Source organism: Lutjanus erythropterus, chromosome 12, assembly GCF_056507025.1.
Source record: "Lutjanus erythropterus isolate fLutEry1 chromosome 12, fLutEry1.hap2, whole genome shotgun sequence".
In the NCBI taxonomy this organism is placed as follows: domain Eukaryota; kingdom Metazoa; phylum Chordata; class Actinopteri; order Lutjaniformes; family Lutjanidae; genus Lutjanus; species Lutjanus erythropterus.
The window spans coordinates 17,364,744-17,390,140 of record NC_139328.1 but is presented as its reverse complement, the minus strand read 5'-3'; the positions used below and the strand labels follow the sequence as shown (position 1 = coordinate 17,390,140).

The 25,397-nt window shown below is 38.0% G+C and overlaps 1 protein-coding gene across 1 annotated transcript; it reads right to left on the bottom strand.

Moving 5' to 3' along the window:
* gipc2 (GIPC PDZ domain containing family, member 2) lies at positions 1-25,397 on the bottom strand. Its single transcript, XM_084733019.1, has 6 exons — positions 24,784-25,397; positions 5,994-6,179; positions 3,126-3,306; positions 1,874-1,986; positions 1,464-1,545; positions 1-693 (listed from the first exon to the last, which is right to left on the bottom strand). The coding sequence occupies exons 1-6, from the start codon at positions 25,057-25,059 to the stop codon at positions 542-544; spliced, it is 990 nt and encodes a 329-aa protein (XP_084589145.1). The 5' UTR covers positions 25,060-25,397; the 3' UTR covers positions 1-541.

The window sequence follows — 25,397 nt, the reverse complement described above, 5'->3', positions numbered from 1 at the left end:
TAAAACCGAGTGATTCTTTAAAATTAAAGGTGTGCACAAACCATTTCATAACCAGTGTTGACTAGGTTAGCCGTTCTAACAGGAGAACAGCATCATGAGCTTTTAAGATGCAGCTTCATCATGCAATCATGTCTCAAAGGGGGCGTACAAAAGGTTTATACAACATCTGGAATTAATCGTCAACTCTTCAGCGTGCAGGAGGCAGGTCCAGTGTAGGAAACTGCTTTCCACACTTCATGAATATCTTTACAAGATTACGCTGACATGTTAAATTCCTTCTGTACGGCCATGTGACTGAAGTCGACGCTTTAAGACACTCCATCCAAGGGCAGAGCTACACCTACAAACACTTCATCTGCCTCTGTTTGTGCTGGTTGGAAGGTTGTCCAGTTTGCTTCTGAGGATATTAAGGGATGAGTCAGAGGAAGGAGCGTGTATATATATGTGTGTGTGTGTGTGTGTGTGTGTGTGTGTGTGTGTGTGTGTGTGTGTGTGTGTGTGTGTGTGTGTGTGTGTGTGTTTGGGAGAGGCAGGAGCAAACTTAAAATCTTCCCTGCTTGGCGTCTCCAATGGCCCCCCAGACATCAAAGACAAACTCATCGGGAAATGCAAAGTCTCCAAGGGTCTCATCCAACGCCATGGCGAATTCATCAGGGTTCTTCTTGTCTCGGCCGACCTCGACCATCGTCGCAGCTGGAGAGGGAAGAGCAGAGGACTGCAATGAACACCTAAAGAGCTTTTTATAAATAAGCTGGCTGTCAGGGTGAGAGGGTTCTCTTGCTCTTAATTAAACTTCAGCACAGACACTGGAAACTGGAACCAACCAAACATCTAATCCTGTGTAGTTTATGTAACTTGATGTAGTCTTATTACATCTCTTTTGTAATTCTATGTAGCACCTTGGTCCTGGAGGAATGTTTCTTTTCACCACCTACTAGCTCTGTATGGTTTAAGTCAAAATCTATAGTTGCTGTCACTTGCAAGTGATCAGATTTGTGTGTCCAGACATCACCAGTCTATCTTCATGGGGTGCTGGTGATGCAGCTTTTCAAGGCAGAAGCCAAGAGAAATGGAAACAATCTAAACAATCATGCTGTCAAGTTGCCCTGATTCTGGATTTCACGCTGTTGTCATCTGTCGCATTGCGTGGTTGAAAAAGACACTTTGAAATCCAATTAGACAGCCAGAGCATCGAGACTGAGCTGCATCTGCAGAAATCACCAACCAAACCACCCCCAAATGCAGCTGGGATTAGATTTGAAAAGAAAAAGACACTTTATAAACATCAATCTGGATACAATCTGGATATGCCATAAAATGGATTTGTGCTAGCAGCCTGAACAAGGTCCAAATCACAGAGAAACATACAGACTGAGGTCACAGATAAGACTCACTAAGGCCTGAGTAATAGTGAGTAACATATATTGCTATTAATGCACAAGTCAATACATATTAATACTCACCAAGTTCAGTGTCTCTGATGCCCATGTAGCTCTCCAGGAGGTCGTCCACTTTCTTTACTGCCTTCTCCTCAAATTCTGTTGGCTGAATAACACAAAGACAGCTCCTGTCTTTTACTGTAGTTTGTTGCTGTTACGTTCTTGCACAACACTTCCCAGCAATGTTGCACAAATAGTACATGGGGAATTGTTGAGACTGGACGGGTGGAGGGATGAGTATGTACCACGTGTATTTTTGTTTGTTATCTGTGTGAATCTTCAATACAGAGAACCTTTAAAATTATTAGGGCCAAAGTAGAGTCGACTTTAGAGCAGGATTCGTAAGTGTAAAGAGTTCCATGTCCAAATTGTACAGTGACACAGGAGCCAGTTGTCACACCTGAGTGTCAGTAGGACAACCTACAGAAACTCACCTCCTCCTCTACAGTTGCTGGGCCCTTGGAGCGAAGTCTCAGAGTCCCTCTCCCTGTGCCGATCTTGTTTTCGTTGGCAGGTTTGGCACCCTTTGACCTCGGCTCAAGCATTTCTGTCATTCAGAGGGGGAACAACGTTACATACAGTTTGTTGCAAACCGTCCTGTTGCTGAACAGACATCACAGTCATTCCTGGTAGATCACTTGATTGGAAACCATGCTAAGAACTGTGTGGAGTTTCAACACAAAACAATAAGTGTTGGATGTTAACATGCTACAAAATAACACGCTAGAGTACTCAGATTACTTTTTTGTTGTAACAAGTAACTTAAGGTGTTAGTTTTTCAATTCAAGCAATCTGTTATTTAGTTATGTTTTCAAATACAAAATCCATCTCTGTTATAGTTTTATTGTATTGACACTCCTGCATGAATGAAGATATTGTCTTACATTTTTGAAGTCATACTGTGCCATGACATACGTGTTGTCTACTTCTGGTTTTAAAGGCTTCATTACAGTAAAGTGATGCAAGTTTCTGAACTTACCAGATTGTTCTAGCTGTTCTGTTATTTGTCTTTACTCACTTATTCATTATGTCCACATTACTGATGATTATTGCTCAAAAATCTCATTGTGTTGACATTTTGTTGCAATATAGATAAATATTAATATCAAGGTATTAGATCAGACATATTCTAATATTGGATTTTGTATATATTGCCCAGCGCTTACAGTAAACAATAAACTTATCTTATCACCTTATCTGTTTCTATCCCACTGGAGTACACAACATGTTAGTCATGACCTACATGATCAATAATTATCAATATTGACACCAAGAATTATTTTGTAATGGCAGCAATCTGTTCATGTAACATGTTATTTTTTAAAGTCATGTTACCCAACACTGGCAACATTATACAAATGACCAGCTATGGTGTGTACAAGCTATTTGTGGATCTGAAACAAAAGCAGTGCTGTCCTAACACAATGTTCAACCAAGGTATGATTTGACTACCACATAGACATGTATTTCAATGTTTCTTTTTATTTTTCTTATCATGCAAATTAACCTGTGAATGCGCAGAATAATCAATAGTGTCCTGGCCTCCACACTAAGAAACACTGCAACACAATTTTCTGTCCATGACTGAATCCTGAAGTTGAATCTGTTCTGTCCTTTAACCATCTGGGTCAGTTATGTAAGGCGTGGATGCACCTACACTTTTTCTGCATCTTGTTTCTTACTCACCGAAGGCCTTCATCGGCTCCACCAGTTTGAGGGTGAAGGACTTGTCTTTGGGCAGCTCTTTAAGCATGCGGGCGACCTCGTAATGTCGCGTCCCAACAATGTTGCGTCCGTTGATGCACTCGACGTGGTCGCCCACACAGATCACCTTCACCCTGTCCACAACGCTGCCCTCTTTGATACGCTGCCAGACAGAAAGAGGAGGGGAACACAGAAAAATATTTGAAGAAGATAAATATAGTTAAAAGACAACAAAAGAACATTATACATTTATGAATTGGCACACAAAAAGTTTTTTTTCCAAGCAACACAAGACAGAAATATAAAATCAAAACAAGAGAGCAAACAAACCTAGAGAGTGTGTGTGGTTGTGTGTGTACAAAATATCCTGGGCTACTGTATTTGCTCTTTAATCATGTTGCACCCGAAACCGCTTGACTTGGCAGAATACAGAAATAGTTATTAAAATGCTTCCCTGGAATGTTAAATAATACTGTTTGTTTCTGTACAAGACTTCAAAGGCTTTAAAAAAGGAAGCAAACATTTGTGATGCTAATGTATCCACTGCACCAGCTTAGCAGCGTCTGCACTGCATGAGTTTGAGAGATTCTAAATATGAATAATATTTCCCTGACCTTTTTCTCAGCGGGAAGACAAAATATTTTATGTGGAAACTTCTCATTTCAACTCATTTTGGGTTTCTCTTTTAGCAGGAGCTACTAACAAATCTGGTAAATGTTTCCTGCCCTATATTTTGCTTTATAAACCTCAACAATTTACTGCGAAAGGAGGAGTCAAAAATCCCAGATGTGACCAAAAAAAAAGCTACATAAGATTGGATTATTCATGTTCTTAAGAGTCTAGTTTAGTTTAGTTTAAGATGTGGAAAGTATTTTTTTATAACCCAGTTTTTACTGCAGTTTCAACAAGATATACAGCAATTTTCACCACCACCATCACTGGGTTGTTGCCTGCTGTTTTTTGTATTTTTTCCAGCTTTATCTATATGGTTTACAGATCACTGAAGCAAATAAAATACTTCAGCTTTAAGCATTATTTGTAATGATAGAATAAAACAAATGTACAAATTAGAAAAAAGTTTAATAATAATGAGTAAATGATGTAGTCGCATAAGTGTGTGTATGCACAAAGAGGTAAGAGGAGTTGGGAAGACAAAGAAACTTGTTTGTGTAGAAGGATTCAGATCACATCACTGAATGTGTATCACAATGGTGAGGCTCCACCTTTTAATAAATATATTGTTTTGAAGTTTCAATGAATGTTATTTGTTCCATCTGGTAAATTCCCCACACCTTCTCAGTCCACATACTGCATGTTGGGGGCCAGGTTTTAACCACTAAATTGTGATGCCCTGAATGGCTGCCGTTCGCAATATTTGTGAAATATATTTTCAGCTCTTCCATCAATGTCTACTGGTATTAGTCCCATCTAAGGTTAAATTTAAATGAATCGGTAGACACTGGCCAGGCTTGTGTGATGACGTTTTCAAAGATGCAGTATCTCTTTAATAGTTCACACATTACAAAAGCATCACAACACCGGCCCCAGGCTTCAGTGTGTCATAAACACTGTCAGGTAATCTGGATGCAGTGCTGTTTCAGCATCACATGATGGCACATGTGAGCACTTTGTTATGGTGGAGTGAGATGACTGAGAGCAAATAAGCTCATTAAAGCATTCTGCAGCAACACACCAAGTTAAATTATGATTCCCACCATGAAACCAAGTTTGTATGATTTAAATTCAAAATATAAAAGGCATGCGAACAAGTCGATCTATTGCAAAATCTCTATTTACCAGCTGCTGTTCTGATCAGTAAGAGCGAATCAAATATGATCAGAAGCTTCTCCTGAAGCAGCAAACTTTTGTCTGTTTGATTTTAACATTTCAGTTATTAAATTTGTATAATTTTATTGCTTGTATAATATGGGGCAGTAAAGCAGAGAGAATTAGAAGATTATTTGACTGGTTAAAAAACAGATTAATCAATGAAAAATGTGATAAACAATTAATTGTTAGGTTAATTTCCATGTAAACACATCAAAAATTAATTTATTACTACTTGCTTTGCACTTATGCACTGCTACACCCCTTTTAAAATGCTGTATTTTCCTTTATTTTATGCATTATATGCATTATTGCTTTATTATTATTCAGTGGATTTTCCAGTTATCCATGCCTAAATTGTATCTGAATTTTATGATATTATCTAGTGCAGTTTTATTCACCATCTTATTTTACATTAATTATAGCTTTCTATCTCTCTTTTAATCTTAATTTTGTCTTTTTTATATGAAGCCCTTGGTACATGTAATTTCTTTGTTGTTAAGCTGTTTGAGCTGCATTTCTTGTTTGAAAGGTGCTTTACAAATAAAGTTTATTATTATTACTCCAATAAGTAAGTGAAAAGCTTCGCTTGTTTTTATATGTTTATATGTGAAATCACATATTTATTATGAAAATGGTTGGTGGTTTCATCCCCATGTGGAAGAAACACAGGAGTACAGCATCTACATGACCTCATTATTTTTTCTTCAGAACATTTTACACAAAAGCAAACCATTGTTGAAATTAATTTGGGGGCCATTTAAACCAATAAACACAGCTTACTGCTTATATTAATCCTAATCCTTAATACGATTAAATTTAACTTTACCAAATAAGTAAAATACAATAAAAACATAACAGAACTGTGTTTTCTTTTCAATTCAATTAATGTCTTGCTTATATAGAGGCTCATTCTGTGCCTACCCAAGTATTTACTTACATGACTTGACACCTTGTGACCTAAGAGGTAAAATAAAGGTTAATGTTTAAGTGTTCAGAGTGAGAAGACCCATTTCATCTTACCTTTATGAAAGCATATCCTGCTCCGTTGTCAGTGATGGTGAGGCCCAGAGCATCTTCAGATTTATAAACCTCCACCTCCTTCTTGATCCCTTTAATGTGGGCGAAGATAAAATCCTCGAGGCCGATCTGACCCCCCAGCAGCTTGTCCATGTCAATCTTGTGGGTGTTGAGGGTGCAGAACAGGATCTGTGCACACATACAGACATGTAGCAGAAAGATGTAATATATTTACTCACAAAAATACACTTGATGAGACATTTAGAGTAAGTCAAAACAAACTATTCTAGTCAAATAAACTTGATATTAATTCAGTTGTACTTGAGAAAGGATATTAAGTTGATCAAACAACTCTTCAGTCTGATTTCCTTTTACAATTTCTCAGTTATTACAGTTTTTATTTTAAGTATAAGGTGGTAGGGGCTAAATACAATACTAACCTTCATCATGATTCAAAGTGTTTTCATTATCGTGAAAATGAGTAACCATAACTTATCTTTAAGTGTAGTAGAGACACGCAGCAACTTCCATCATCAATGTTTTTGTCAAACTATTAAAAAAACACAGAGGTCTCAGGAGAGGCATGCTGGGAAGTCTGTTAATACGCTGATCACATTTCTCTCCAGACTTTATTTAATGAGTTGACTGAACTCTGTACAGTAAAAGAAGCAATATTATGCTTATTTTTTGGATCATATTTTTATTTGGCTTTTTTTTCTTACTGTAGAGGAAAACCCCAGAAACGTCTACATCTTTCAAACAATCAAAAAAAGAATCTGTTTTTAGTCACAGCCTGAAAACTGAGCCAGATTCAAAAATAAAAGTGTTTGAGTGCAGATGACAGAGCACTGCCTCAGTATGCTAAATACAGGAATCATCAGGGAGCTCTGTCTTTATTGCACCAGCCAAGTTATGCAGTCATACCCTCTTCCACCCCCCGGTTCATCAGTGTGTGTGGTGTCTGTGCATCTAACAGAGTTGTGTGTTCAGTCGCTGGACCAGCCTGTGATGAAGCAAACAGGGGAAATGACCTTTCCTCTCGTGCCAGAAATGTTGAAATCTGGCTTCACACCTTGTGGCTGCCACATCTCGGCGGGACAGAGAGAAGGAAATGTGATCACCAGGAACACGATACACAAGTGGCCTGATTTAACAGCACTTTAACCAGAGACTGAACAGTGAAACCCAGGAGCAGGACACCAGGGGATGTGAATAATTTATTCCTCTCTGTAACTCACCTAGACAGACAGTGAAGCTTTCAATAACTTCTACTTTTATTAGTGTTAATTTCATTGACTAATAATTTTTTCACTGATGAAAATGAGACAATAACTAAGCTAATCCTAGCTGTTCAACCACTGGGCCAGGGCCCTCTGGTGGGCCTCAGAGCACCATATAGGAGGCCCCAGAGGCAGTGGTACTGCCAGATGGTTAGATTGCTTTTGGTAATTTACAAAGCTAGTTATTTTAATGTCTACACATGCTCAAGAATTCACATAAATTAAAAACATAAAATTAAAATGCATTTTTCTCTCCTTTTCTGTCATGTTATGTTTTTGTCTTACTTATTTATTTATGTATTTTATTTTGATCCACTGAATTTTTCAACAATCATAAGTTACAAAAGGTTAAGAACCCTTGCTGTACACCATTTTTCCCCCCAGGATGGCGAAGTCATGTTCTATGGCATTCATTCTCTGTGTGTAGGTCTTTTTCTTCATGTTTAACCTGAGCCAAGAAGAATGTTAATATTAACAGATTAACAGTTGTTTCCTCCAGGAGAATATAAAAAGTTTGGAAAGTTTAAATACTGCATTACTCGTAGCAAGGTTTGTAGTAGGTAACAACTAGGTGTTAATGACCCCACATAGTTTTAATACCTGAACTCCCAAGCCAGTCAGTCAGAACTGAAGAAGCTTCTTGGATGAGAGGCAAAACGTCTTCAAGAACTCTATCAAGTCCAGTTGCCTACTACAAACCATGCTACGAATACAAATTCTGCATTACGTATTCAGACATTATCAACCAGTGGGCCAAAAACAACAAATTAAAATGAATAATGTCAATGACCTGTGACATTTGAATGTCACCATGCCAGTCATGACACATTATAGAGCCATTGTTGGCTAGCTAAACTTCCTTCACATGCAGTGACACAATGGATTGATTTCTGAGACAAAAAAGTGATGTGGGAGACAACCCTGTGCCAGCAAAAGCTCCAAAGGATGTGGCGAGTAAAAATAACCCTTAATACATTGAATGTGGATTCATAATAGCGGGTAGTGATGCTGTGCCAAAAGCACAGTGTGCTATATCTGGTAAAATCCTGTCATAGCCCAGTTTATTTTCATTCTTTTTTTTTGTGATGTTATGTTTTTTCTCATTTATTTGAGATTATTTTATTAATAAGAAGTGGGCCTTAAGTTATAAAAAGCAACAATCCCCTGCTTTAACTGAACCCATTAAATGTATTTATTTTTTTATTTATAGGCTACTAAATAGTACACAAAATATTTTAAGATATTTGATTAACTAAAATATGACTAAAACTAAATGGCATATTAGTAAAAAGACTACAACTAAAATTAAATAAAAATTTGCTTTCAAAATGAACACTGTATTTACTCAGATAAACGTCCTCAGTTATGCCCATATGAAGTTCTGGACTCAACTTCTATTGTGGGATCAGCTTCCCAGTAGGGCTTTAAGAAATACCGAGCCAGGATTTAGTGGCTAACTTCCGGTTTGCCCAGTAGAGGAGGACTGATTCGTGCTGGTTCATCAGTAGGATGACCTTTGTGCACCAATCAGGCTCTGGCAGCGAGTCCTGCCTTGTTTGGGCCTTTTTTTTTTTCCTGTGTACCAACAGGCACTGTTCACTCACACATAAGCAGACATGGCCTCATGCGTTGCCTTGGGTTACCAGACTATAAAAGAATGGGATTATAATGGAGGGAGGCCACTAGAGGAGAATGGCAAAGAGAGAAAGAGAGGAGAAGAGGAGGCCATGTTTGAGGCAAGGGAGGGGTGTACTGTAGCTCAATTGATGGCTCTCTTCCATTCTTTTTCCATAACAGACTCCCCCTCTTGCTTACCCCTCCCAGGCCAGGGCATTACCCAAGAGCGAGTGGGAGGCACAGCAGCATACGCCTACACCCGGTTACCAAGGCTGCCGACTACATTAAGCCTGCTTCTCTGCGACGCAGGCAGCTCTCAGCACTCCTCTCCTCCTGCTGGGCTGACAGCCGCAGCGTGTTCACACTGCTGGTCGGGTGTAGCTAGGATGCAGCGAGCAAGCAGCATCACAAACACTGCAGTGAAGTGACTGCATCTCCTCACAGAACCTGACTCACAACAACAGATACTACACCTCCCACTGCCTGCTCTATGCTGAGCGAAACCTTAATAACCACACGGAAAAGGGCAAGTGAAAGGAGAGGCACTGCAATCTGTTCAGCATCATCCAAGACAAAGCTAGTCATGGGTCAATGCTTTCAAAAGAGGAATAAAAACATGTCAGAGGAGAAAAAACAGGCAAAATCGATATTTAAGTTTGGAGTCAGTATTCATACATAAATTGGGACAATACACTTAAGTCCCTGATTCAAAACTATCACGATATTTGGATGCCGATTTGATATGCAATTGCAATTCTTAAGTATTGCGTTTCTAGTATTGTGATTCAATATTAGATTGATTTGCAATTTTTGTTTGTTTCTTCAACACTAGTCCATGGAAAAAAGATGAGTCATACACTTTGAGAGACTATATATTATGAGTGACATTTCTAAAAACAATGCGCATCAGTCAGTCAGTCCTGAGTTTTTTCAGCTGTGTCATTGTTGTAATACATACAAAGGTAGTAAATACAATACTTTTTGATGTAAATTTTAGCTGTTTCTGCTCACCAAGCCAGTGCCATTATGAAATAATGAATTAAATAAGTTGAGCCAAAATCATTTCAGCACATGAAAACTGCACACAGAACAAAGAGCCTTTAAATGAACATTCTTCACATACAAAATTGAACTCTGAATTTGAGTTTTGAACCTCCAAGGCTGCTGTAGCTGGTCAGTGTGAAGTCTTGAAGCCAGGGTAACAGACTGAGTTCGCAGTGTGAGCAGCTGTGTGTCAGCAGCTATTAGTTTGTTGCCCAAGATCAGAGGAAATATATGCCATGTTAAGCATGTGAAGTAAAATTGATCCATTTGTTAAAATAATGTTACCATGATAGTGATGCTAATTTCTGGTAGCATGTCAATGGAAATTTCAATTATGTGTTAGCACTGACAACACTATTAAAAAGTAACATTTACATTTTGCAACATAAAATAGCAAACTTAAACTCTCAGCAATGCATCATGGGAAATGAGGGCCATCTCTCAACCCTATCTGCAGCACATGAGAATGTCACAAGCCACAATCCAACAGCGTCCCATAATGGCTGGAGGTTGCCCTTAAACAAGTTACATTACACAAACTAGACACGCTTTCCAGATGGTGAAAACTATGACTGGATGTATATCAACTGATAAGAACTTTTTACAACTCAAGTGAATATCAGTTTCCATATCTTAATAATAATGATAATAATAGAAAAAGAAAAAAAAAAAGAGCACTAGTATTGGTACAGTATCAGAATCAAGAGATATCCTAATTCAAATTTAGAGTCTGATTGGAACTAAAAATAAAAAAACATGGATTGGTGCATCTCTAGTTCAAACTAGCATGGACGCAGGGTTACCCGCAGCATTTTATAATTGAGACAGCAATCCTTGGTGTCATTCTTGATCTAAAACTGCTTATCTTTTGTACGTCGTGGAAGGCTGGAGTTTGACATTGGGTGGGGAGGCTTTGTACACCCTGTTCATCAGCTCTGTGATGAACAGGGGATCGACCCAGTTCATCACAGAGCTGACACACAGAAACAAATAACCATTTACACCCACGGGCAGGTTTGAGTCACCAATTAACCTGCATGTCTTTGAACTGTGGGAGGAAACCGAGCCACCTAGAGAGAACCCATGCAGACACCAGGAGAACATGCACACTCCACACAGAAAGGCCCTACCTCAGCCACAAGCTCCCCAGCCCCATAAAAATACTGTTTTTCAAACAAACAAACAAAAAAAAGTCTGATATTTGTTTCCCACAAAAAAATATTATCAGTATTTTCAGAAAAAAAGTGCTTGTGGTAGAGCCACACAGACACTGAGCTGGGCCCGAGGATGTTCTGAGCAAAACACAATGTTCTTGTCAGTGTTAATAAAAAGGTATTGGTTGAGTGTGCAGACTCTCCACCACAAACACTTTTTGTTTGTTTTTGCTGATTACATGTTTTTTATGATCAGCAACAGTGACCACCTCCAGACCTGCCGCACAGTACACGCTGGACACAAAGATCACTTTTCTCTTTTTCTCACAAATATTTTAATTTCAAAATGTTTACTGGTGGACACAAGACAATCCCTACTTCACTGTTAAATCCATTCGCAGGGAAATGAGGAGAATATATATACCGTCATTTAGTAACTATGTCAATAATGAGCATATTCGGCATTTTTACAGTTATTTGATTGGATTTCTAATCCAATTACCAAAAAGATTAATTATAATGAATGCTGAGGAGTTCTATATTAAATAAATATAATGTCTCAAAGCATTTCAGTACCAATTTATGTTTTAGTTTTATTTATTTTTACTTTATTAAACTTTGGGGGGCTATTTTGTTTACATATTTAATTAAAATAATAACTCTAAGAAATGCTGCTGGCAGCTCCTCAGTTTTTTTTAAGATAATGTTGAAAGTTCTGTTTTAATTAAACATTTGCTAAAAGGCATTTCAACAAATTTTTCTTTTGGAGTTTGTGTTATTTTTAATTCAAAAAATTTTTTCTTCAAATATATATAGTTTCCAAATATCATGTATTTGTCTGCTTGATTACCAATAATCAGTATTGGCCCTGAAAAACCATATCGGTTGACCCATAATTTATATGTTTAACACAATATATGGTCTCATATATGAGCTTACAAAGTGTGGTTCATTCATTTTTTGTAGATAAACTACCAAACAGTATATGAAATAGCTGAAATTATTTGTACTTCATCCAACTACATTTAACTGATTTTTACACAATGTATATATAATAGTAATACAATAATATAATACATATAATAATATAGATGAAGACATATGACAGAAGAAAAATTGTATTGAGTATTCTTGGAGAAAACCCTTCAATGCGTTTGTTTTTTTAGCTTTAAAGACAACATTCATTATTTTGTAGCAGAGGTTTTGATCTAACGAGTGCCGAAATTATTAGTTGACTAACTGCTGAATGGATTGAAGAAATTGAGACAATCATCTTTTTCATTTGAACTGTTGGTTGAACAAAACAATACACTTGAAGATGTTCCTTTAGGCTTTGGAGATTTTAAGGGGCTATTTTTTGGCAATCTTCTGACATTTCACTAGAGCTGCAATAATTACTTGAATTTTGGTAATTGTTTCAGTCATTTTTCAAGGAAAGGACAAAAGACATTGCTTTGGCTCTGGGAAATTGTCATCACAATTATTAATCAACAATGAAAACAATCATAAGTTGCAGCCCTATTATAATCTAAGTGATTAATCAATTAATCAAGAAATAATAACAAAAATAATCTTTAGCTGCCCTTCTCACCACCCAAAGGAGAAGCTGATTATTAATTTTTTTGTATGATTTTTTTTCTTTTGATTGTAGCAGTGCAGACTACCATCTAACTATTCAACAGAGAACTCTGTTAAAAATATAACCTGTTAATTGCAGTTTTGTTATCACCGCATATGTGCCAGTAGTTCCCTAGCTCTAAAATTATAGTGCCATTTAACAAAATGAGAGGGATTTGTCAGGCAGACATGGTACAATATCATAATAATACAAGCAGCACCGGTATTGAATCTTTGAAATCTCCGCCTACATGTATTCTCCACAAAGATCTCTTCCCCTGCCTGTGTTTGAAGAAAGTTAAGGCTAGACAAATAGAGCCTTTAATTGGATCTCCCTCTGAATTATGTGATGCATTAAGGCAGTGTTGACTAAAAGAGCTTGGGAAACCTGTTTCTTTGGCAACTGAACCACTGGCCATTTACAGCCTCTTCAACAGGTCTTTTAATGGTAGAAAAGAGGGTTAGAAAGATTAAACAGAATATCACGAAGAATTAGTCATATGTCACAGTGGGATAATGTTTTTCTCATTTCCTGTCTTCATCTGCTGTTATATCTGTGTCGCGTGTTTTCAGTAGTTAACAGGGAATGCTGATGTAAGCTGTGTGTGCTGTGGTGTGGCTCTGTTTTCAACAGGATATCACATTCATCAGCATTTAAGCCAGGGTAATCATTTACCTAACTGCGGATGTGAGATTCTTCAGAGTGACATCGGAGGGGTGTTTCATGGAGGTGGCTCAGAGCAGAGCCTATTACGAAAAGTCTGTTTTGAATCAGCTTGAATGACAAACTCAACTAGATGAATATGTTTCATAAAAGAGCAAACGTAACCTAGTTATTATCATGACCTGAGACATCAAGCACTGATCACATCAATTCACAGTGAAGAAAACACAAATGTAAAGACAAAACTGGGATGTTCAGGATGTTTTTAGCTCAGTTCATTGATCCGCTTCTAACGATGTCCTTGTTGTTTTAAGCCCTGCATGAGTACTATTAACTAACTTTGTGATATGTGATGAAAATTAAAGTACAATATATGCAAAATGTAAACATGACATTTAACACTGACAGTATCAAATAGTGCTGCTGCCAAATTATTATTTTTATAGGTGAACAATATGTCCACCCAAAATAAACAGTATCGGTTTAAGTGTATAATATATTTTGAACATTTTCACAATTTAACCTTGCCATCATGCAGTTTTTTACAATGGGAAACCAATGTTATTTAAGTCAAATATTGCTCTCTCCAAAGCCACCAGCTCCTAATGGCAAAAACAATCATTTTACCTCGCAGAACACAGGAGTTGCTGGTCTACCAGTGCATCAATGTGTTAGTTTGTTTTTCTTGTTGTGTCACTTCGGTCTACAAAACTAAACTACACAAACAAACTAACCAGTTAGGCAGCAGTAGACCAGCAACTTCTGTGTTCTGCGAGGTAAAATTACGGATTTCACTAATGGAGTCTTACTGGTTTGGAGAGTGTGATATTTGGTTTATATAATGGTGGTTCCCATCAGAAAAGGTTGTCTGACAGCAAGGTAAAGTGAAAATATTCTAAATATATTGTACACTTAAAATTATACTTTTTTTTTGGGATGTGCCTTTTTTAGCTGATTAAAATTCATTTTGCTGCTAAACCCTGTCCACAGCAGTACATTGCTTAGCATTCTACACTGGTACTCCTGCCGCTTCTCCAAACTGGGGGTGTGTCAACCGCCATATGCTGCAGGTAAGACACTGACGATGCTAAGTACCTCATACTATCCCATTTAAAATAATCTAAACTGTCCCGTAAAGTGACATTGAAGAAAGTACACAGTACAAAGTGAAGAAAGTATGCTGAAATGCTGTTTACTATGAAGCTATAGTCAGGGATCTAAGGAGGCTTTCCACCCTTTCCTATCTGCTCTTCAACTATCCAGTCAAAATAAAGGCAAAACCCCCACAAAATAACCTTTAAAAAATGTGTAGATGATAATGCAAGTGTAAAGCGGGTACAGAAAAACATTACTAATGTGAACCCTGACCGGCGGGGTAGCTGGGGGTGGGCGACCCTACCTATTTTACTTGCAGTAAATTTGCAACGCATATTGGACTGTGCAGCTACTTTAAGCTGAAAAAGATACAAGCTCAGAGTTGAAGTACATAACAAGTACAGCTTGTGTCAGAATGTGACTACCTGACTCAAGATCACAGTGCAGCAGTAAAGAGAAGCTTGGTAGAAAAATGTGTTTTGCTGACACTGATTGTAACGCTGCTTCAGCCTGAGGTGAAGCTAAACCTGAAAGCTAACCTGACCAGGACCAGACTCGTCTGACAAGTTAGGTTTCCATGGAAACTAAGGTCAGATTTATTTAAACCTCCTTTAAGCAACAGAAAATTATAACCTGAATTAATAAAGTAAGCCTAGTTCAGCTGGTAATCTTGTTTCCTGAAACACAGAGTGAAACTATCAATTACTGCATGTGTACAACTATTAAGGGAGAGAGAGGCATATGGAACAACCAGAGGTCAAACCTTCCTCTGATACATCACCACACCCATCCCAGACAGGTGATGACAAATATTTGTTTGCTCTTTTTATCTGAAGTTGTCTTGTCTCCACCGTCTCATTGATCCTCAGAGAGACCGATGGAAACCTGAACTCGCCTGTTCATTGTTCTTTGGGCTGTGGTGCCGTGACAACACTTTCCCCTGCATCACTGCCGGTAAGCAACCACTTAAATCCCTATAAAATCAGATCCAGTTCAGTCAATGGTGAGTACACACACACTCACACACACCTGGGGTCTGCAGCTTCACACACACTCCTCTTTAGGATCACATTTGTTTCTCACACAGGGAGAGTTCATGCTCATTTGCTTGTCACATGTGTAATGAAGCACAATTACCAGTAACCACATGTTCACTGGAATCATGCCGGATAATTTCAGAACATGTCATTAGGCGCCATTATAATGTAACTGGGCCTATTTACTTCACAAGAGAATAATGGTGGTTTTAACTGGTCAAAAACACAATTAAGATTATAGTAACAAAGCTCAAAATTAAAGTTGCTTTTTCTTTTTACTAAGAGGAAATATTTTTGATATAAACAAATAAACTAATGATATTTGCCTTCTTTTCTAATACAATGAAATAATCCAATCAATGGCACACTATTGGTTTCCATATTTTAGCCTATTTTCAGAAAATCACATACATGCAACAACACAGATAAGCTTTTCTGGAAACAATGTTGTTGTCTTTAACATTTTAACATACATTTTTATTACTCCATTTCAATTCAATTTGAGAAGTTGAATTGAACAGTTTCTCAAGTGTGAGATTTTGCTGCTTTTCTCTGTTATATCATTATGAGCAATGAAAAAAATTCAGACTTAGGGATTTTGGACTGTTGTCTGTTACCATTATTGTTATTTCCACATCTTTTTTAAATGATATTTAATTGACTAAAAGTTGGCCAAAGACACACTGCGCACAAAGCAAAGCAAAGCAAAATTTACAATTGTTTTATATATTAAAAGTGCAAAAATACAGATTAAAACAACCTGTTTTGACCTAATGTTATTAGCATTTGCAAGAGATGTTGAAAGAAAGGCCCTGCCACCGAAATCTAACTCTTAAGACCTTTTTCATCAGGATGTAACATTTAATTAATTTTTTACTGCTTAATAACCACTTCGGGCTACCTTAGTAACATTAAGTTAACCATTGTGCAAGATCATTAAAAAGTTAACATTTAAACTCAAATTAACTGACACCTTGTTAGGTATAGGCTAAGCAGTGCCACTGAGAGACAGGGTCAACCCTAACCCCCTCTTCACATGTTTTTTATAACTCGCACATGGGTTCATCTTAAACTGCACAGAGAAAACATTACACCACAGAACCAAAGAGTCTCAGCAGTTCCAGACTCAGTGTAGACTTAACTTTTCCTTTTTTTCCCACTATTTTCATATATTTTACAGAATAAAAGATAATCTATAATATTTTTTGTGTACTATGGAATTATACTGTGAAGATATGGACATGAATAGATGAATGAATGAATTATTATCCTTCATTCTAAACAAATTTTGGAATACTTTTGTACGGTGTAATGTATAACAGCATCAACACATTACGTGGAATATAAATTTGATGTTATTTTGCATACATTTGCTATTGATATACACTCAGTGGCCACTTTATTAGGGACATAAAAATGCAATTTAATCTAATTTAAATGCAATTTAAATACAACAGCTCAGCCATAAAGTCTACCTTTATAAAAGATGTTCAGTTTGGATTGGCACTGCCAGAGGGGTATTAATCTAAATGCGTGTTTTTATTGAGGTTGTAGTTTGCAGCAGTGTTGAACTGGACTTTATTATATTGAGAGCTGTTTCCTATGTTTTACCCACCCCACTTCCAAGCATGGGGGGACACTTGAGTGCTCAGTAATAAATATAACATATAACTGAATTAACACTGCTCAAAAAGTTGGCTGTTATTAAGCTTCATAAAGGTAGAAATAGATGGTGGAGCCGTGGTGCTAGATTGCATTAGACTGTATAGGTTAACCTACTAAAGTGGCTAGGAGTGCATATTATTATCAGGAAAATACTATGAATATAGTGACGCTGATCTCAGCCATACTGCTCCACTCTAAAATTATGCCCTTAAGTGTTTGCTGCACTGAACTGGGTGTTATCTGAGTACAAACTGGATTTATGGCTGTCATAAGAAGTCTCTCATGCTCATATCATGATAGCGGTGAGAAAAGCCCTCACTTAACATTCTCTACGTACCAAAAATAAATAGATAAATCACCAATGCACTGATCAAGACAAACTGTTTAACCTCAAGTATGTCACATTTACAACTAGGTAGGCTTAACTGTAATTCACCCGAATGCTTACTTGGTTTTTATAACATCTAGGAAATGAGTGCAGGAGGCCAACTAATACAAACAGCAGACTCAAGCTCCATCAAATGAGATTGTTTCACCTAATCCTCCCAGATTAACAAATGTCTGGCTGCAAACATGGAAGTACAATTACCTGCAAAACAAAAACAAGACATGTGGCTCTGTCACACAACCGCAGCCCAGATATTCAAATCCTAGGCAAATGGCTGTGTGCTTTCTGGTGAGCAGGGAGCACGCTCAGTACAGCAAATGGACAAGAAGCAAAGTCACAGAGCCACACCTTACACTCCACAGCTGTAGGGCCAATAACCAGACTTTGACCTGAGCAGAATAAGCACATAAAAAGATCCTATTCTTCATCTACAGACTACAACATTAGTCATGATAACAGAGACTGAACTGAGTTTATGTAATATACTTCATGTGCACCTACTGCACTGTTTGCTGTTATTATGTTTGAGATGCCTGTTGAAGCAAATTCGTCTTCTTCACGATCAATTCTGTTTTCTACATAAAGTGACTGAGCTTTAATGTAACTTGACAACAATAGATGCTCTCAGTGAATCCAGACATGCTTTAATGCAGTGTGATGTCTGTTTGGACAGAAATATGTGAGGCTTATTAGGATAAATTAGCGCAGGGAAGACAATGCCATTGTTCATTACATAATTCATATCGGCCTCAACCAAGCACTCATGTAACCTCAGAGTCACAGAGCCACTGCCTCACTAACAACCACAGCTATGGTGTCTGGGTGGATCCATGAGCAACTATTTTGCCCTCCGATTTACTTTAGTGGCAAATTGAAGACGCAGTATGATAGAGCAGTGACTCGATGGATGTTCATGATTTGTGTTTTGACAGCAGATAACTTAATTCTTAAAAGGTATTATATAGACTTATCAGAAAATCCTTGTTAGTAATGTCACTGTTGGCCATTAAGTAAACTGCAGTCAACATCCTGTTGCTCATGCTCATACTCTGGAGGCACGAGTGAGCATCGTGGGCATCGTGGGACTGAACATGATTGACCAGCGCCATGTGGATAGCTGAGGTAAGTAAAGTTAGGCAGTGTTGTGGTGAACACCACCGTTTGTTGAGACTTAAGCAGACTGCATTACTAATCTAACGCTAGCTACTGTTGCACACTGTTGGCACTGCCAGAGAGCCAAAAAGAGGCAAGACACACAAGAGCACACATAATCATCACATCATTTGGATTTTCATGGAATAACAGCCCTAAGTCTTCTACATAGAAATCATTCCACAGGCTGTTATAAGCCGTATTTCATGCCGTATTTTCTCAACTTCATGGTATGGTTTAGCTTGACTGTACTCACTTTTGGTACTTTTACTTCCTTTTCCACTCCAGATAGTATTCCCTCAACATAGGAGGAGCTGATCATCATAGCACTGCTATGCTATGCTACTCTTATAACAGCAGATATGAATGGATGGCATTCTTTCTTTTGTTTGCTGGCATTTTTGAGTGAATAAAATAAATTTGTCGTTGCTATTGATGGTAGCTTAGCTATTTAAAAAAGGTTTGTGCAGGATGCATCAGGTACATCAGGTCAAGCATCAGATACTATCCTTAACGGAAAACCAAAGAGTGAGTAGAGTTGAGCATGTTACAGTCTGTTCACATACTGGCAACACAAAGCAATTATTACATATACATTTCTTCACATAGTACCTTTAAGAGTAGACATTTCCTCTGCTCAACTGTGAATTTATTTCACAAAATTTAATATGCTACATTTTAATCAAAATGCAATAGACCTGACATTGTACACAAGTGTTTGAATTAAGAGAAGAGAAGGGAAGCTGTTGTGTAAAGTCTGTCTTGTATGCAAGAATTGCCTCCAGGCTATAAAAAGCTATCTGCTCTTATTTTGGTGTTTTGGAGGAAACTAAGCCAGAAAAGAGTGAGAAAAAAAACACAAATTATATAAACTTTCAATGACTGTAGCATAATTCAAGTCTGTCTTAACTGAATCAGTAATTTTAGGTTCACATGTTGAATTCTCATTCAAAATGAGAGTATAGAGTTTAGAGTGAGAGGCTGGTCTACAGCCATCTGAAGAATATATCCTCTCTGGGCTGTGCGTAAATAAGCATTATCTTAATAAGGAAGTATCTGGTTCATATTTATTTTATTTACAGCTGTTTATTTATAGATGTTAAATATGTAAATATGTATTTACAAGTTACTTAGCTACTTACAGTACTTAACCATAAAGATTCAAGTCGATACAAGAACTAAAGCAGATAGCACAGTCATAGTATGTCTGATGCTCAGGGGGAAATTTGTCTTTTCAGCATTTTTAAGTGCAGACTGCATTTGATGCTTTTGTAATGAATGACATGTAGAGCACTGGATGCTCCACTTGCTCTTCACCAAACATTGACGAAGTAGGGCAGAGTCCTAACCCTCAATATTAACAGTAATGTGTCCCAAGCATTTAGTGTTAAAAATAATCAATTATTCAGAGGGCTAGGATTCTTAGTCGTGTTTATTTATTCACTTATACAATAACTGAAATATCACAAATCACAAATACAAAATCACAAAGTGTTTAACATCAATAAAAGAAATAGACTATTTTAAAACAACATAAGGACAGGGAAATTGAACTCAGCCCTACTAAATACTTACTTAAATTTCTTAATTTATCCTTAAAAAGCTGTGTTTTACTGGGAAATAAGGCTTTCATCTGACAGTGCTGATACACTGTCACAGGTCACATCCAGTCACTATGGGCACCGCAGTCACACGGGGAGCGGAGTGAGGTTTGGTGGTGTTTATTGAGGGAGGAGGCCCTGGGCAGAGCTGCTCCCCTGGGTCCTGTGGGGGACGCCTCTGGCTTTGGCTGGGACAAGTTATCTGGTTAGATTTGAGGCAATGCCCACTGAGCCGGACGCGAGGGACTTCCTGTGGTAAAAAATTGTGTCCAACAACTAACACTGTCACATACATTTTTTGCAGTTACAGATAATGTCAATCATGTGACATAACTCTACTTAACGGAACAGATTGATGTGTTGACATTTGGGTTGTTATTTTTCTTTTGCTACCTGCTCAGCAAGCTCTGAGCCATTATTTCAGCAGGGAGTTTTTTTCTTCTCATGATGTGGCGACTACGAAAATAAACACAAAAGTGATTGTTTCCTGATCCCTGAACTACCGATCGGCTCTAGTCCCCATTCACAGAGGAGTCAGAGCCCAGCTATAGAACAGCACTGCTAGCGCTGGTACAAGATCAATATGGTGCTCAAAGGCGCTTCTGCAGGGTAGTGCTTGCAGAGATGGGGGTTTAAATTCGGTCTGCCAACACAACCTGCTGAAATCAGCTGAAATCCCAAATCTCTTTAGCTCCTCTGTAGTTCTGTACTTGTCATTAGGAAAAGAACACGCCATAAGGCAGTTCACCACCAAAACAAGTCAAGACATAGACTGAACAGCTCTAATGAGTGTTACACTGATAGACGTGATGGAGCAAACACCCATAGAAAAATGACTGGTATCCCAGTCAGAGAAAAAACTGCAGAATCGGAGGCTCATTAAGGAAACAAGAGCTTACCGGTTATGCTATTAATCCATCTAGATTCTTTTGGTGAGAGTTGCAGAGTATTGGAGACATCAACCATAGTGACAACTACTTTCTCTCAAATATAACAAGATGACACTCGGTATGTGGTGCCCAAAGCCCCCCAAAAATTCAAAGCTCAACAGCAGTTTCTCTTTCCAATCATGACTTAGTCATTCAATCCACAAAACCTTTTAGTGAGAAATTTAATGTAGGAAGTTTTTTTTGTCTGTCAAACTACATCTGTCAACTGAATCACCGTGCAGAGAGAGGCATGCATCAATGAATGGGAGAGAGGTTACAGCTCAGCCGAGGAGGACAACATTAATGTTTGCATCCTGCGTTAACACGAGCAGGGCTGAAACTACCGATTATTTTCATTATTAATTAATGTGTTGGTTGTTCTGTCCATAAAATGTTAGAAAATGGTGAAATATGTTGACCACTATTTCCCAAAGCCCAAGACAACATCCTCAAATATCTTGCTTTGTCCACAATATTCAGTTACCTGTCATATAGACGACTAAAGAAACTAAAGATAAAATAAAGATAAAACAGTATGAACATTTCATCATGATTATAGTTACAAAAATTATCACAGTAATCAGTATTCTCTTAGTATTGTTAAAATATACTGAAAATGCTGAAAAAGCACTGATACGCACACACACTAAAATAATTCCACCCACTCTTATTTTGAAAACCTCTGATTTGCAACAACATCATGCCCTTTGCAATGTCAGTGTTTTCACTGATGCTAAACAAACCCGCATTGAATGCTGTGCCTGCATCTGGGAGACTGTAGCTAACTTTGGTTGATGTCAGATTTACTGTGAATTTTTCAAAGCATGTCATCCGTAAAAGAAACTAGAAAATATTCAAATTTGAGACGCTGAAATCAGAGAATTTGGACATTTCTTAACTTCTTAAGCGGCAGCGCTAGTCACAAGCACAAACTTCTCATCCATGAGTAGATGCACACTTCCCTCTGCATGGTGATACAAGTGGCATACAATAGAAATAAAATAGTCCCTACATGAAAGTGCTCACAACAACGTCTCAATCTATCTTTCTGATACTTTGAGCACCAAGCCGAGTGCTATCTAGTTTGATTATATTCAAGACATCTCTACAGTTAATATCTCCAAAATTCTGCATCTCACATAAAAACAATCTAGATGGATAAACACCACTGGAGGTAAGAGGAAAAATATGTCATTAGAATTTTTGGAAAAACCTTCCGTTTAAAGATATTTTCACTATCAAATCAGTCATTAATTCAGGAAAGCAGGTATCAACTTATCACATGTACATCTATATGTTAAGTCCTGTATTGTGTGCTTCACTCACTGTGTACCAACACCACTGAGACAAATTCCTTTCCAATTATTGCACTCGTTGAATGAAGCGACTATCTCTGAGTTTCACGAGGGGAAGGAAGTTCACGTCTCCAGCTCTTACAGCACACCAGGCTGATAACAGGCTGCCCCGCCAGCCTATCTAGTCATATTCAAGCTGACAAAAGCCAAACATGCCACTCACACTTTCCTTTGACAAGAAAAGCTTAAGCAGTCTGGAGTTAGAGCAGGTCTCAGAACCTGCTTTTTGTTGTTGTTTTCAGGACCTCTTTGTACACATGCAGCTTTTGCTCTTGCTTCACTATGGAATCTGATGCTGAGTGGGCATGAAAAACTGTATCTAAAAACACATTACAGACATTAATTTGGCAGGTATCCAGTGACTGACTTATGGAGACACAGGTCTTTCCCAATCCAGCAGGGTTGAAGGTGTGTAGACTGGTAGGGAGCTGGCAGGGCGTGCCTTCACAAACACCAAATAGCTTTGACACGAGACAATCAAAGTTGACTTTCAATGGCCACAACAGAGCTAATCTCTTAGTAAAACCACTTGCAAAACTGTTTACCCAAAGTTAGATGGAGTAGTATGTCAGCCAGTTTTTATTTTTTTAAGATTTTTGGGGGGGATTTTGCCTTTATTTGACAGTGACAGCTGAAGATATGACAGGAAAGCAGGTTGAGAGAGAGTGGATGACACGCAGCAAACGGGCCGCAGGTGGGAGTCAAACTGGTGGCCACTGCAAAGGACTGACAGTCTCAGTATATGGGACACATGCTGTACCAACTGAGCTACAGGGGCACCCTATATATTAGCCAATTAAAAGGAAGTAGGACATTTTTATTCATTATACATTTTTATACTTATACATATTTTTGACAATAAATATTGTGGTTTTGGTGGTGGAAACACTACTGCTTTTATCCACAGGAACTTCCAAAATCCACAAAATATGAAAGTTCTGAGAAGTAAAAGTAGTATCACCACAGCTTAGAAATACTATGTTACAAGGATAAGTATTGCATGATTTGTGGATCATGTCATCTCTACAGCAGTAATGCTATTTTGTCACATTTTTCTTGTATCACAAAATTGCAGCTTCTCCTACTTGGATAATACATTTGGCAATGATGCGATTTCAATACAGATTAATTGGGCAGCCCTATTCCAGTGGTTCCAGATCTAACTGATCTCTCTCACAAGGTAAGTCTGAAGGGTCCTGATGATTAATATGGTAGTAAATAAGAAAATCAACATTTAGTTACAAAAAGTTGTATTCATTGTTTGGACACTTTTATAATCTTAGCCTTTTGACAAATGGTTGATCATTTGAATTTCTGGGGCACTTGTGAAACGATCTGTGAGGTTCAAAGGGCAATTGTTACATTTGATGAAACTATTGACAACTTGTAGATATCTAAAATGAGACATGTGGCCCCAAGAGGCCTCTTTCTACCCTACTACATCTCAGAGGGAAATATTTTTACTCCACTGACTGCATTTATTTGAAAGCTTTTCTTACTAGTTACTTTACAAATACATTTTTGCACCCAAAACATATGAAGAGCTCCAACAATTTATACGAGTACTGCTGAAATGATTAATTGAGAATTGTGATGCCATTTTTCATAATTTTCACAATTTTTAGAAATCAAACAATGGAGAATATAATCAGCAGATTAATCCATAATGAAAATAATAATTAGTTGCAGTCTGATACAAAGTAGTTTAAAATTAACGCCACCTCGACCAAATACAATAAAAAAAAAACTGCTTTGAATGATACAAATATAAAGATATAGTATATAATTACAGTGCAACTATCACAGGTGACATTTTTCTGTATTGTGTTCTTTTATAATTAATACTTTTAAGTACATTTTGCTGATAATACGCACATAGTTTTACATAAGTATTATTTTCAATGCAGGACTTTCACTTAAGCAAAGGATCTGAATACTTCCCCTACCACAGCCTTTTAAAAGTAAATGGAATTACTCAAGTACAAGTACCTCAAATTGTACAGAAATACAGTTCTTGAGTAAATTGACTTTTATATGTTATTAAAACTGTTGTAAACGCCTTGGAACAAATGTAGCCTCTGTTAGAATACTTCAATGCTTTCAGTAAACTCGAGCTTTTAACACTTGAACGCAACACTCAGTCACTTAGCCTACATGACTTTTCCTCCTTTAACCACAGGTGAGTGAGACCTTACCTCAGGTGGGTTGATATTAAACGCCTCTGCTATCTTCGCGTACAGCTCCTTGACGTTGGTGAATCCCTCGATCCTGCCGGTGGGGCTGCCGTGCGCCAGCTGCGTGTGGAACACCAGTTTGGGCCGCAGGTTGGCAGGTGGAGGCGGGAGCCCCGCTCCGTTCACGGCGGATTTACTGAAGCTCCCGGCACCTGCGTGTCCGCCGCTGACCTCCTCGTTGTCCACCAAATGCTCCTTCGTCGATTTGTTTTTCTTCCCCCACGGTCTCAACGGCATTTTGTGTTGTTTTCGTGAGTTTCTCGACGTGGAAAATAAAAAGTCCGAGCCGCTGCTATAACATTGAAGTAGCTAACCTGTTGAGTTCCGAGCCCAACGGTCGTGTTGTCCTTATTTACTTCCTTCTTCCCTCCTCAGTTTCTTCTTTCCTTCCTTCCTCGAACTCTTTTCCTCTCCTCACCTGCTCCCTGCCCAGATTTGACCTTGTTCTTCGACAGTGAGTCGGCCCTCGCTGGTGAATTAGTGGTGTGAATATTCAACAGGTAGGTGGTGAGTGTGGGATAAACTCTGACACAACCTGCTGGCTGGTCTGCTCCTCTCTCTGCTAACAATAGCCG